The sequence below is a fragment of the Protomyctophum parallelum genome (genome assembly GCF_964188405.1).
Source record: "Protomyctophum parallelum genome assembly, chromosome: 2".
Taxonomy (NCBI): Eukaryota; Metazoa; Chordata; class Actinopteri; order Myctophiformes; family Myctophidae; genus Protomyctophum; species Protomyctophum parallelum.
Window position 1 is genome coordinate 13983301 of NC_139699.1, and position 14847 is coordinate 13998147.

The window sequence follows — 14847 nt, forward strand, 5'->3', positions numbered from 1 at the left end:
ATTGGCCGCCGACCCCCATCTGAAAAGATGTTGTTCCAGGGACCCCCCCCAGTAGCAAAGATTTTAGTTAAAAAACGTTCTGAAAGAATATATTCAAATATTTGCGCCACATTTTGACGATTTTTAAAAATCTACAGTTGATTTAGTCGACTAAAATATATTTTGGCGGGCCTTCATGCCGTCATAATGACTCATTTTACACTTGCTTGCTGAAAATAGCCGATCTACAAGCTCACAAGTTACAACGGGTCGTTCTGCTATTTTCAGCATGCAACCAAGTGTAAAATGACTAATACTGCATCTCTTGTCCACTAGTCCCTTCCTAACATTTTAGTCTAGTTTTTATTTGTTGGCAAAATTGTCAGTGTATATTTAGTCTTATAACTTCATCATAGCATAGTTTAAATTTAGTTTCCATTTAGTTTCCGTCAGTGAAAGAAGGTAGTCGACGAACATTTTTTTGTCATAGTTGTCGACGAAATCAACACTGCTCCACATCAGGCAGGGCTATGCTCACCTCTGCCTCCCAGTTATTATCACAACACAGAAACGGTCCATTTGATTTGTATCTCTGTAAAACCAGGTGATGAACAGGATAAATCACCCACCAGGAGCACAGCAGGAGAGAGCGTTAGAAACAGGGAGACTCCCAGGGGAACTGGGAGGGTTGGCAGGTATAGCGATGTGATGAATCCAGCACTAAACCACAGGCAAACACAGACCCACAATCTGGACATTGGACTTTTTTGAGAGGTGCAAACACGCCTTTACGGAGCTATGTGTGTGGGTGGGTGCGTCTGAGCACGAAAACAGCATGGTTGTTTTTCACCACCTGTGTGCAACCTAACACACACACAAACACACACACGCACATATTAACTGTATGTATGGTGATTTTGGGTGTGCCAGTACAGTACAGGAGGACCTGTTTATCTCTATTCCTCTAACAGCAACCAGCTCCACCAGACTGGAGGACTTGACACATCTGGAACACCACAGGGTCTCCTTTCGCAAACACAACACAGCAGGACGTCCTGCGACTGATGACTCCAAAGGTACGTTAGAGTCCGAACCCCGCTACGGTTGCTCAGTGATGTTCTTGTGTGTCAAAACCGCAGCTAAAAACCTGTGCACCAATAGGTTACATATAATCGGGTGTGACGTGTCACCTCCCAAAATGTTTCCCATTCGTCAGGATCTTAAAACCCATTTAGACATGGGCTCGATTCTACAATAAATGTATTCTAAATCGTGACAGTTTTTCTGAAAAACCTCATGTTTCTATGTCAGTTGTTCTCAAACATTTTCATGTCAAGGACCCCCAAAAATATATGTAATTGGCCGCCGACCCCCATCTGAAAATATGTTGTATTTGAGTTCGAAACGTTCACTCTGAAAGAATATATAGTCAAATATTTGTGCTGCATTATTCAAAAAAATAGCAGGCCGACAAGCTTGTAGATCATAATGCTTTAAAACACCAAAAGGGGTTCCCTTCCTGCCCTGCAGAATGTGTTTTAACCCACTGCTCTCCCTCCCTCCAGCGAGACTGGCACCGTTCAGGCAGGGCGACATCATGCTGAAGCCGCTGTTGTTCGAAGTCCCGGGCCTCGCCGTGGAGACGGCCTTCGTGGGTCGTGATTGGCTGTTCGTCCGCCTGGAGGAGGTGCTGAGGAGGAGCACCAGCTGTGACGGGCGCGGCGCCGTCGTCGTGGGCAACGCCGGCTCCGGCAAGACGGCCGCCATTTGGCGTCTGGTGACTCTCAGCTGCCACGGCGGGCGCACGCTACAGGCCGGAGCCGCGCCGCACAGCCCCGGCTCCTCTCCAAAATGTAGGATTCACAGCCCTTTCTCAGTGTGTGACTGTGTGTGTGTGTGTGTGTGTGTGTGTGTGTGTGTGTTTTTTAACCCATTCTGACCTGAGATCAGATTCATACGAGGTTTCCACTGGACACACACTGGTCTGATTAAAACAGTCTGTCTAAAACAAAGCAATGATCTACACTACAGTGCCCAGCATACGCTGTGTGTTTACGTCTATATATCTTCTAATGTGGACGGTATACTTAAATTGAAATAAAGTGCAGCAGACAGTGTTCATTCATACGGGGTAAAGTCAAGTCAAGTCAAGTCACCTTTATTTATAAAGCACATTTAAAAACAACAGAAGTTGACCCAAAGTGCTTTCCATATAAAAATTGCATCATAAAATACAAAATTAAAATAAACGTTTAGCAATACTTCATATAAGAAAAATACAATATAACAACATTTTAAAGAACATGAAACAACAAAAAAGCCTACTAATTACAAAAAGGTTTAAAACATTTACAGGATAGGAGCTGAAGGCAAATGGAGAAAAGGTGAGTTTTTAGGGAGGATTTAAAACTGTCGATGGTTGGGCTGGATTTGATCTTTAGTGGGAGACTATTCCAGAGTTTGGGGGCAATTACTGAGAAGGCCCGGTCGCCTTTGGTTTTTTAAAGGTTTTATTTTTCTTCAGCCAATGTTCCCTCTGGTCCTCTATTCATAGGTCTGAATGTCCCCGCACTGTTGGGGGATGCTTGGTCTATTATATTCATTTATTTTTCCTGACCGGTGCTGGTTTTAGTTAGCCTCGCGTTGCAATACTAATATACCACGGCGCTGGGCTGCGTTAATCCGCCTCGGGGCATATGCATATGCAATAGGGGCGGGTGAAGTGTGGCTGCGCCAGGCTAGGTTTCAGTGTATGCCACATGGTCTAGCACCGTTTACATGTTGCTGCGCAGTAGTCGTTGTGTATTGGTTGCATACGTGCAGTTAGTCGTCGTGTATTGGTTGCATACGTGCAGTTAGTCGTTGTGTATTGGTTGCATACGTGCAGTTAGTCGTTGTGTATTGGTTGCATACGTGCAGTTAGTCGTCGTGTATTGGTTGCATACGTGCAGTTAGTCGTTGTGTATTGGTTGCATACGTGCAGTTAGTCGTCGTGTATTGGTTGCATACGTGCAGTTAGTCGTTGTGTATTGGTTGCATACGTGCAGTTAGTCGTCGTGTATTGGTTGCATATACGTGCAGTTAGTCGTCGTGTATTGGTTGCATATACGTGCAGTAACTGCAGTTGCTCTTAGTCTCAACTGATCAAGGTGTCAGACTGGCTAATTATGTTGTCGATTAAATAATCTTCCATAGATGAAGGAATGACGAAGTGAAGTGTTGAGACTTTATTCAGAAGATTGGGCAGAGTAACAACATACAGAGAGTGAGGAACAGGCCTCCTTGCCTGTTCCAGCAGCCCCTCCGGGCGCAAGCCTCCTCAACCCCATTCTCAGACAGTCCTTATAGTCTTGTAATGTCCATATACGGATCTGCGCTAAACTTAAGGGCGACACACAAATAAGTATACCTTTGCTGACAGCGTGGAGGAGTCAATTCAGCTGTTAGATTGACAGCTGCATGAATTAGACTGAGCACATTGGTGAGCAAAGAGACCTAATGGAAGGAAGATAAGTACACAATAATGCATACTGTATCTGGCACTGTAGTTGGCATTCTAAAATTCCCATTACAACGCAACAATGTGAGTCATGATGCCCCCCCCCCAAAAAAAAAACATTAACAAAAACAAACCCAAAATGTCCCTGATTGCCATCCTTCTGCTGATTGTAATTGCAGAGGATGATTGTAATCGTGGTTCCACTTCATACATTCCGTGATCAATAAAAACAAAGTTTTTCGCTGCAAGCTTGCGTGTTGCATTGCAACACTTTGTGAGCTTGTGGATCTGTGAGAGCTTGTAAATCTATATAGATCTATCTTTGAACGTTTAGAATTGCTTTTTTGCTTGTGTTAAATATTACCAAAATAATTATATGCAAAATAGGGAAGGCAGTTGAAAGTGCATGGTTTAAATGGCAATGGAAGTTTTGTATACATTCAGCAACCTACACGGTCCGCTGGGGATTTAAGATGTAAGACCTTTTCTTCTGAAAAGTCATTACATATATGCAGCTACAGTACACTTGTTTGAATAGTTAATACATTGTTAGATATAACTAAGATGCTCTACTGTATGTGTGATATTCAAATTATGCTGGTTGCTACAGAGCGTTACTGAACAACCTTCTCAGCCTTATTAATAATAATTATGCCTTTATTGCAGCCCTGTATGACGGTCACATATCACATTTTTTCTCCCCTTGGAAAAGGTACTAATTAAATCCTGTGCTCTTAAAGGGAGGTGTTCATGTGACATTCCTGGATTCACCCAGGAGACTTCATTTGCCTCGTATAATTGGCGACTTTGCATACGTTGCTGTTGTTGATGCCGACCAGGTGGGGACAGGCAGGCTAAACCACCATCCAACCAACAGCCCCCAGAGTCTGGTCCTCGCTGCAAAGACTCCCAACCCAACCAGCCCCCAGAGTCTGGCCCAGCTCGCTCCAAAGACTCCCAGCCCAACGAGAGCGCTGTTCCAGAGACCTGCACCTCGGAGACCAATGCTCACAAGAAGGAGGCTGTCAAACGCTTGGCTGCCAAGGTACGATGCACACGTATGCATGCATGCAAAGACGCACGCACGCACGCACGCACGCACGCACGCACGCACGCACGCACGCACGCACGCACGCACGCACGCACGCACGCACACACACACACACACACACACACACACACACACACACACACACACACACACACACACACACACACACACACACACACACACACACACACACACACAGTAGTTTAAATTGGGCTTGTGACTGGTCCTTGCTGGAAACGCTGGAAAACCGACCTACAGCAATCCTCTTTCAGCTGCCTGTGATGCTGTTTTGATATCACTCAGGTTTTATATTTGCATATCTGTTACCAAATGAATTACAAGTAAAAGTACGGAATTGAAGTAAGTACAAATACCTCAAAATGTTACTTAAGTACAGTACTTAAGTAAAAGCACATCATGGTACAGTTTTGTCCTGTCGAAGGTTTCTCAGTGCATCACACACACGCTCAATTTACTAACTAGGCCTTGATAACAGTTTCCATGGGAACCGGTCTACTTGTGACATTATGTTCACCCAAACATTAACACATTCATCACATGGAGGCACTTTGTGATATTTTACACAGTCTTGAACCGCACCAGCACCGTTTGGTCCTGTTCTATGCCCGTTCTCGCTCTGTTAGGAGCAGTGCCGAAAATCAAGCGATAATTCCCAGTCGGTTAACTTATTACGCCGATCGGACCTACTGCAAGTAGTCTGGAGCCTACTGGCTGCGATTGGCACTACGTTCGGTAGTGCTGTCGCCACACAGCTAGAAGGTCCTTCGGTAGTGAGCAGCTTGGACTCCTCATGCATAGAAGGAAGCATGAGGTCAGTCCGCCCCCCCCCCCTCAGGTTGGCAGAGGAAGGTGTAGTGCCCAGGAATACATCTGGGTGAAAAAAATGGGTTGCACAATCGTGGGATGAAAAACCTTTTTGCTTGCAGATGATTATTTTTTGTTTTGTGTTTGAGTTGGGAAGTACTTGTTGGTTATCACAGCCCTCCGAGTCCGTACCACCTGTTTTGAATTTGAACATTATGCAGGATCGAGGCAGCAGGATGTTGCTTTAGTGAAAACAAGTGCTTCCGAACTCCAATGGCAAGATGGCCACTGCCACAGTCTGCATAATAGTCAATTGCTTATGTTGTGTCTTTATGGGTGGTAGACTTTGGCTGATTTTTTTTCACGTTGTGATGGGAAGCAGGCCAGCAGGTAGCTTAAATGCTTGGATAACAAAATGATGCTTGCTTTCGCAGATAATTTTTTTGTCCCCCCCCTCTCTCTCTCTCTCTCTCTCTCTCTGTTTCTTAATAGGTGGTAGCCTACCATTTCTGCCAGGCTGACAATACCTACACCTGCTTGGTGCCAGAGTTTGTTCATAGTGTCGCCGCCCTGCTGGCCAGAGCTTCACAGCTCACTCCCTACAGGGATCTTCTGATACAAGAGCCTCATCTTCAGAACACGCTCAGCCTGCGTTCCTGTGTCCAAGACCCCATCGCTGCCTTCCGCAAGGGGGTCCTAGAACCTCTTGCTAGCCTGCGCAAGGGTAAAATATGTCTCTCTCTCTCTCTCTCTCTCTCTCTCTCTCTCACTCTCTCTCTCTCTCTCTCTCGCTCACTCTCTCACTCTCTGAAACGAGGAATCCAGGTAAAACAAAATTAATTGAGGCTGACTTCTTTTAGCCTGGCTAATAAGCCTGCAGACTCATATCACACTGTCGCGTGGCAATTATTTTTTGCCAACAGGCAGATTCGTGTCTGGCTCATTAGCCAGGTTAGACTTCTTTAGCCTAAAGGCAAAGAAAGGCATGAGCAATTTGACACTTCGTGTTCGTGTAGCAGTTTGCAAGATGAGATGAGCGGACAGTTGCGGACATATACAAACACCCAAGGGTGTAAACATAATCTCCGGCCCTGCCTTATTCGGCCTGGCAGAGATAATTAAGAATATTCCATCATTAAGTCAAGAGGCCGTGCACTGTCTGCTCTCCACCCTGCACTGATGTGACGTAGCTCATTAGCGTGCTACTTTCCAGTTAAGGCCAATAATTTGAAACACTACGGACTGTGAAACAGATGCTAAGTCATTTAACCTGGAGAATGATGAGACTTCACAGGGTTTCAAGGTCGCAAAATACTCGAGAGGCTCTGAATCTTTCAGGCAAGTCAGCCAGCTCACTTTATCAGTATGCAGTCTAGATCAATGTGTTATTATGGCCACACTCTGGGCACAGGAGTATCTACTCCATCTCAATTAGAATGCCACATTTATACTGGGCTGGCCGACAAGAACTGATCTTCGTGATGCAATATATTCTTAGCTTTAAGGTCAGTTCTTATCATCGAGCAACAACATTGTGTGATGAGTATAAATTGAGCTCAAGAAAGTAGCTGTAGCCTGTAGCAGTGTTGTTTTTGGCTGTAAATGTTTACATACATAGTTTTAGTCGAAGTCTCTTGAATAGTTTTCACTTAGTTTTAGTCACATTTTAGTCACCTGGAATGTTTTAGTGTTAGTTTAGTTTAAAAAATATCATGAGATTTTAGTCGACTAAATCTACAGTTAATTTAGTCGAAAAAAATATGTTTTTTTACATCATTTCCTCTGATAAGTCCTAGTAGTAAAAAGTAGTAGTACGGTTGAAATGTCTTTTTTGCAAGTAGAAATTAATCCGGGTTTTACAGGGCCTGTCATGTCAAGACGTTTGTTTATTTTTTTATCTGCCATTTTGTTTCTCTCCTTCTGCACAGAGAGAAAGCTGCCTGAAGAGGACTACATCCTATTGGTCGATAGTCTTAACGAGGCAGAGTTTCACAAACCCGACTATGGAGACACCATCGCTGCCTTCATCACCAAGATCATCTCTAAGTTCCCCTCCTGGCTCAAACTGGTGGTCACGGTCAGGACGGGCTTACTGGTGAGACAGCACTATTATGAACCATTCCACATCAGTCATACTATAATAAACATTATATAAACCATTACACATCAGTCATACTATAATAAACATTATATAACCCATTATAATAATATAATATAATAATATAATATAATAATTTCGCCCGGTCTTCGTTCACCGTGACAGCCAACCCGCAATTTGATTTGTATGAAAAAAAAACAGCTAATCCGTGCCTGGTTTTCTGGGACCAGATTACATAAATGACCATATGTCTTACGTCATCATTTAGAGCTAGTCATACGTATACTATATACATAATCAGTAAAATAAAATAGCAAATTGTGCCTGATCTGCTGGGACCAGAGTACGTGGTGTGTATATGTATGACTAGCTCTCAATGATGACGTAAGAAATATGGTCATTTGTGTAATCTGGTCCCAGCAAACCAGGCACAAATCTGCTGTTTTATTTGCATACGCATCAAATGGCGGGTTGGCTGTCACGGTTTTTGGCGCAAAGTAACCACAGTATACCCCTAATCAACTTCCTTCACAGAGATACTGAGATTCCACAGTTTACAGCGGTCGAAAGTACTTGCGCGCTCTGCATACAAGCAATATGCACTCGACAGAGTGCAGTTCTAGTTTGACCTGAGATCAGATTAAAAAAATGTCTTCTACATCCTGACAGTTTTCTGAAAAAGCTATGTTTCTATGTCAGTTGTTCTTCGATTTTTCAAAAATAGCAGACCTACAAGCTCATGAGCTTGTAGATATGCTATTTTTCAATAGCTAAATCATAACATAATGCTAACACCAAAAGGCGTTCCCACCCCAAAATGGGTTAAATGAATGAAAGATAATCTCATTTAATGTACCTGTGTACCTGTGTATTACACGAGAGGGTGTTGTTTAACGTGATTATTGCCACTACAGTGATGCAGTCAGGAACGAGACGTAGTTGAGTTCCGCAAGCATCACTGAAGTGAAGTGTTTTGATCCACAGATTGCTTCCTCGAAACGACCTGTTGTAGAATCCAGGTTGTTACATTGCGGGCTTGTTGTCTGGGATCGGGTTTGGGTCAAACAATGGGGTCATGCTATAGAATCCCTTCCCTCCTATAAAACTAACCGGTCCATTGAACAAATGGATCACCCCCCCCCCCCGCCCCCTTTCCCCAAAAAAGGATAAAAAAGCATTCCAGTACCTGATCTCCTACTGTTCATCGTGTGCTCAGGAAAGCACAAGCCTTTTTGACTGTCGGAGAAAAGTGTCCTACAGTATCCGTCCTGAACTGCATGTTAAAACAGTTCCCCTCTCGCCTCTCGCCCCTTTGAGGCTCTGAGTCTGAAGGCCGGCGTCATGCAATGAGCGCATCTGCATTCAATCTTTCTTAATTGAGCGTGTGACCGTGCACTGCACAGTGCGCACACACACAGCCTTCAAGTTATATTGAAGGTGAACCAAAAATAATATTTCTAGTCAGAATGTACACTCTGATGGAAGCGTGCCCTTGGAATATTGGCTGGGGGTCTTAATTGTTCAATGTAATTTGACTGTGCCTGCACATGCTGCTAGCATTCCCATGATTCTCTCAAAAGATAATTAAATTTACAGGGCCTGAAAATAAATTGGTTAGATTGATCCTCAAATCTAATCGCAGAACACGTCTTCAGCTCACTTTATTATAGCCTGGAGTGGCTCAAAGGATCCCAGACTAACCCGTGTTTAGTTCACTGCATAGTAAATTATTTACTACCCAGAATACCTACTCAAATACCCCTTTTGGTGTTTTAAGCGTTACGTTATACTTTAGCTATTGAAAAATAGCAGATCTACAAGCTCATAGCGCGCCACCGAGTGGCGCGATATGAGCTAGTACAGAAGGTCTGCTATTTTTTGAAAAAGCGTGAAAATGTGGTGCAAATCTTTGAATATATATTCTTTCAGAGCAAACGTTTTTAACTCAAATCTTTGCTTCTGGGGAAAACAACATATTTTCAGATGGGGGTCGGCGGCCAATTACATATATTTATTGGGGTCCTTGACATGAAATATTGAACACCACTGATATAGAAACATGAGGTATTTCAGAAAACTGAACTGAAAAATTTATATTCAGGCCTAAATGGGTTAATACTCTGCAGCATAAAAAAACTCCTCCCTAAAATGTTGGCTATAGCAGTTTTTCTCATTTTAGTGCGGCAGTAGCTTCCATATTTTCAAATTTGGTATATTGTTAGTTACTTTTATATAATGTATTTTCATTGTTGGTCTATTGCAGTAAAGCCCCCTGCCACCCCTGCACGCACACGCACACACTCACAAACTGTGGCTGTACATGAATTTTGTTTGGTATAATGCTTTGCTCAAACATGGCTGAATCTACTTCATTGTGTGTGTATGCATCACAATGTTTCTAACTGCAATGTGCTGTCAATTGTGTTTTGAACAACCTACCGTAGCACACATTGGTCCTTTGAATAAATGTTGTCTTATATGTTCAGTGTCTCTGCAACGTCAACAATAACAAATGCATTGTATGATCCACATACTTGGCAATAATAATGCTTGTGCGTTACGGTACAGCTTGTATGGATCAATAATGCTTGTGTGTTACGGACGGTACAGCTTGTATGGATCAATAATGCTTGTGCGTTATGGACGGTACAGCTTGTATGGATCAATAATGCTTGTGTGTTACGGTACAGCTTGTATGGATCAATAATGCTTGTGTGTTATGGACGGTACAGCTTGTATGGATCAATAATGCTTGTGTGTTACGGACGGTACAGCTTGTATGGATCAATAATGCTTGTGTGTTATGGACAGTACAGCTTGTATGGATCAATAATGCTTGTGCGTTATGGACGGTACAGCTTGTATGGATTGTAGCAAAGTAGGTCTAGAGCTGCTCTGGTCCAAGGCCGCCCTGGCACCCAGTTCCTCAATCTGGTTGCTAATCCCACTGAGCCACATCCACATCTGCCCCAACGCCACTGCCAAGTCCCCAAATGCTAATTAACACTGAGGATTTCACTGTGTACCACATTGACTCGTCAGTTAAATTAAATTATAATGATTGTCCATTCAGCAGGCATCGTACATCTAATAAGATTACATAGATTACAACTAAAATTTAATGAAACTTAAAGCTTTTTTTTTTTTTTTTAACCCAATCTGGGCGGGAACCCCTGTTGGTGTTTTAAGCATTATTTTATGCTATAGCTATTGGAAAATAGCAGATCTACAAGCTCATAGCGCGGCACAGAGTGCCGCGCTACGAGTTTGTAGGTCTGCTATTTTTGAAAAATCGTGAAAATGTGACACAAATCATTGAATATACTGTATATTCTTTCAGAGTGAACGTTTTTAACTCAAATCTTTGCTTCTGGAGGGTTCCTGCAGGAACAACATATTTTCAGATGGGGGTCGGCGGCCAATTACATATTATTTTTCGGGTCCTGGACAATGAAATATGGAGCACCACTGATACAGAAACATGATCTATTTCAGAAAACTCATGATTTAGAAGACATTTTTTAATTTTCGACGTCAGCCCTAAATGGGTTCACCATTGAACAACCCCACCCTGCTGTGTCTTCATCACCCTAATTAGTCACCCATCATCTTCTCATTATTTGCTAATCTGTTCTACACTGTCTCATCATAACTGTCTCATCATAACCGCTTAGATAAATTGTGGACTGTTAGGCCTCATTCACACGTACCAAACACCAATCAAGCAAATGTTTGGTAGTTTAAAAAAAAAAAAAATTGGGCCTCCACAATGCTTTTCCAATGGGAGTCACATGGTTTGACCAGGGGGAGGGGCAGAACACCATCAGCAAACAAACACAAATGTTTGATCAACAAATGCTTGGGATGACGAGCAAAAGCGTGATGCAGGGTTTAGTGATTCATTCATGGCTGCATGGGATTTTGCTTGTGCTGTGTGAAGGCAGATGGTTAGCGACCACCAGATGAGATGTGAATCTGAAGCCTATGCAATATGGATTCTTAGTCACTGTCACATTCTGTGTGTGTGTGTGTGTGTGTGTGTGTGTGTGTGTGTGTGTGTGTGTGTGTGTGTGTGTGTGTGTGTGTGTGTGTGTGTGTGTGTGTGTGTAGGGTGCAGGGGGGTTGGGGGGGGTACGGACGGTTGGGGCTGTGTAATGTTTTCCCAAATATAGAAGCATTTTGCAGAATAAACGATACATATTCATCAGAGTGGCTCCTTGTGTTGCTCTAAGCTTGTAAATAGCAGTCACTTCTTTTCCTGATAGAGGTCAAAGACCTGCAGTGCAACATGATTGATGATGACGGCTCATAAGAATGTGTGTTTATATATTCTACAGGAAATCACCACTCTCCTCCCGTTCTCCGGCATCTCCCTGGACATCCTGCCCGACAACAGCGACCTGGGATCCGACCTCAGCGACTACATCCACCACCGGGTCGGCGGCAGCGCTCAGATTGCCACCAACGTCACCACGCCGACAGGCTCCGCCCCCGACCTGCTGCTCATCAGTAAGTTCAGCAGCCACCTGACCACGCGCAGTAACGGCTCCGTTCTGTACCTCCAGCTGACCCTGGACCTGTTTCACGGGGGCTACCTGGAACTGAAGGGAGGAAACTACATGGTGGTGCCGGTCTCGCTGGCCGAGGTTAGCCTGTCCGTGAGATATTAATATATCAGTGCAATGTTTTCTATACACAGCAAAACAATCTCTGAGGCTTTGTACACACATAAAGAACAACTGCTGTGCTCTGCGGGTGCAGTACTTAGTTTAGAAAGTTTTTGGTTTAGACTAGTCATTGGTTAGACCAGTCATTAGTCCTACAACTACATCTTATCTCAAACCCTCACCCTAACCCTAACCTCCCATGGGGCAGCACACCTAAACCTTTTTTTTTATAATATTTGTTTTATTTGGAAAGAGCAGTACATTACAGATAGCATTTTCACATATGACACACGAGCAATACCCAAGATTTCTTTTTCTTCACCCCTTTTCCCCCCCTCATCCCCCCTCCATGTGGCTCCAACTCCAATGTCTCTGTATAGTCCTTTTTCTTTTAGAAGAGCTACATATGACATCAAGTCCACACTTAAACAGGGACAAACAGGGCAATATCACTTCGGATTGTACATTTCAGGAGGACAAAAAGAAAAGAATGGGCAGAAAAAGAAAGACAACAACAACCAAAAAAAACAAAAGTATATACACTATTGCTGAGGGGGACAAAAACAATACAACTTTGGTCTTCGACCATGAGAGAGGGAAAGGTGTCTTAAACATTTCCTACAATCATAAAGCAGGCAATGGACCAGTGAGATCACACGAAGTCCGCTCTAACCTCACACCTAAACCTAACCTTAACCCATGTCTAACCAATGACTAGTCTAAACTAAGTATATGCACCCCCCCATGCTCTGCCTGTGTTTCATGGCCACCCCAAAGCTTTTCCAACGGAAGTCACGTGGTTTGACCAAACACTTCCCCCCATCACACACAACTGTTTGGTCAAACCACGTGACTTCCATTGGAAAAGCATTGAGGTCGGCCATGAAACACGGACAGCACAGAGGCATGTTGGTCTGATATGTGTGTACGAAGCCTAAACCCTTGTGGGTCAATTCGATGTTAAGTTAATGTTCAGTGTTTTACTGCGTACAGTATGTATGTAGACTAGAATTAACCCATTTTGGGCGGGAACCTCTTTTGGTGTTTGCACATCTACAAGCTCATAGATAGCATAAGAGCTTGTAGGTCTGCTATTTTTTGAAAAATCGTGAAAATATTTATTTCAGAAAACTGGAAGATTTCGAAGATTCTTTTTTTAAATTTCGAGGTCAGGCCAAAATGGGTTAAAAGACAATTTAATTCCAACTAAAAAACATATTTCTGTATTTTATATTTTTCCGGGGGGGTAAATCAGACATAGTGTGTTTACTGTACATCTACTTCAGGTCTACCTGCTGTTGTTCCGCGTCAGCGTGCCTGACGGCGAGGCCTTTGAGCGCGTGCAGCCCGTGCTGAACGTGATGCTGGCCTCCCTGCACCCGCTGACCGACGAGCAGCTGTTCAGGGCCTTGAACGCAGGCAGCGTGAAGGGCCTGATGGAATGGAAAGACTTCCAGGAGAGACTGGGCGTCCTGGCCGATTTTATGGTGAGGCTCTTTGTATACGTAGCCTGGGCACCATTTCATTTAGGGTATATGATCCTGTCGGGAGTGGATGATATCGTTACGTCCTGTTTATTGAGGGAAAAGGAAGGTTCCTTCCTTTTTTCTCAATAAAAGCTACAGGCTACGAGAGCTTTTATTGAGGGAAAAGGAAGGAACCTCCATACAGACTTTTGAAACAGAGACCAGGCTTTCCTCCGAGGTGGTGGAAAGCCTGGTGAGGCCAGGTTATTGTATATATATATGGCGACTGACTGCCTTTTCAGGGAATCCTGTGACATTTAGAGTTTGGCGTGGAGGAGGTGGCACTGCTGCTTGGCAAATGATGCGTTTGTTTTTGTCACGTTGTTTGAATGTCACCGGATGTGTGCAGGTGAAGCGAAGGGACGGAACGCGCATGCTGTGTCACCCGTCCTTCAGGGAGTGGCTGGTGTGGAGGGCGGACGGAGAGAGCACCGAGTTCCTCTGTGATCCTCGGTGAGTATGGATATGAATCAGTTCCTTTGTGATCCTCGGTGAGTGGATATAAATGAACATGTGTGTCTGTCGTAGACATGCGCAGAGCAAGTTCAGTCAGGGAACCTCAGTGTAGTTGCTGCCGGCCGTTAATTGGGCCGCCTCAGCATCACTCTCTCATTCACATGATTCACTCCATCTTCATACCGGCTACTTTAACCGGAGGTTTGCATTCCTCCTCCTGCTTCCTTCCTTGCTTGCTGCTGTATCAGCGTGCTGCTGTATACAAACCTGCTGCTCACCCACCTCCACCCCACCTGTCGTTTTGGATCTACTGTTTAGGTACGGGGGATTCAGAGTCCCTATGGTCGGGACTGATGCGCTTGATCTGAGTATACCTAAAAAGCAGATCCAATACATCGCCAAACCATAATAAATGTATTGCTCATCTTTATATTCAATAAATATATGTTCCATCCATTCTTGAGTTGTCCTGACTGAAATCAGTGTCTCTGTGATCCTCGGTGAGTGGATATGAATCAGTTTCTCTGTGATCCTCGGTGAGTGGATATGAATCAGTGTCTCTGTGATCCTCGGTGAGTGGATATGAATCAGTGTCTCTGTGATCCTCGGTGAGTGATATGAATCAGTTTCTCTGTGATCCTCGGTGAGTGGATATGAATCAGTTTCTCTGTGATCCTCGGTGAGTGGATATGAATCAGTGTCTCTGTGATCCTCGGTGAGTGGATATGAATCAGTGTCTCTGTGAT

General features: G+C 43.9%; 1 protein-coding gene across 1 annotated transcript in view; it reads left to right on the plus strand.

Annotated features, from left to right (window-relative positions):
• The window catches only part of LOC310854526 (protein TANC1-like), a gene marked incomplete at its 5' end in the record, with an annotated part of 74672 nt that overhangs the window by 25125 nt on the left and 34700 nt on the right, over positions 1-14847 (plus strand). The window contains 8 exons of the mRNA XM_083759206.1: positions 951-1055; positions 1545-1832; positions 4318-4523; positions 5847-6078; positions 7283-7449; positions 11790-12098; positions 13406-13606; positions 13995-14098. Coding sequence (XP_083615332.1) covers positions 951-1055; positions 1545-1832; positions 4318-4523; positions 5847-6078; positions 7283-7449; positions 11790-12098; positions 13406-13606; positions 13995-14098 — 1612 coding nt within the window. The remainder of the gene's footprint in view (positions 1-950; positions 1056-1544; positions 1833-4317; positions 4524-5846; positions 6079-7282; positions 7450-11789; positions 12099-13405; positions 13607-13994; positions 14099-14847) is intronic.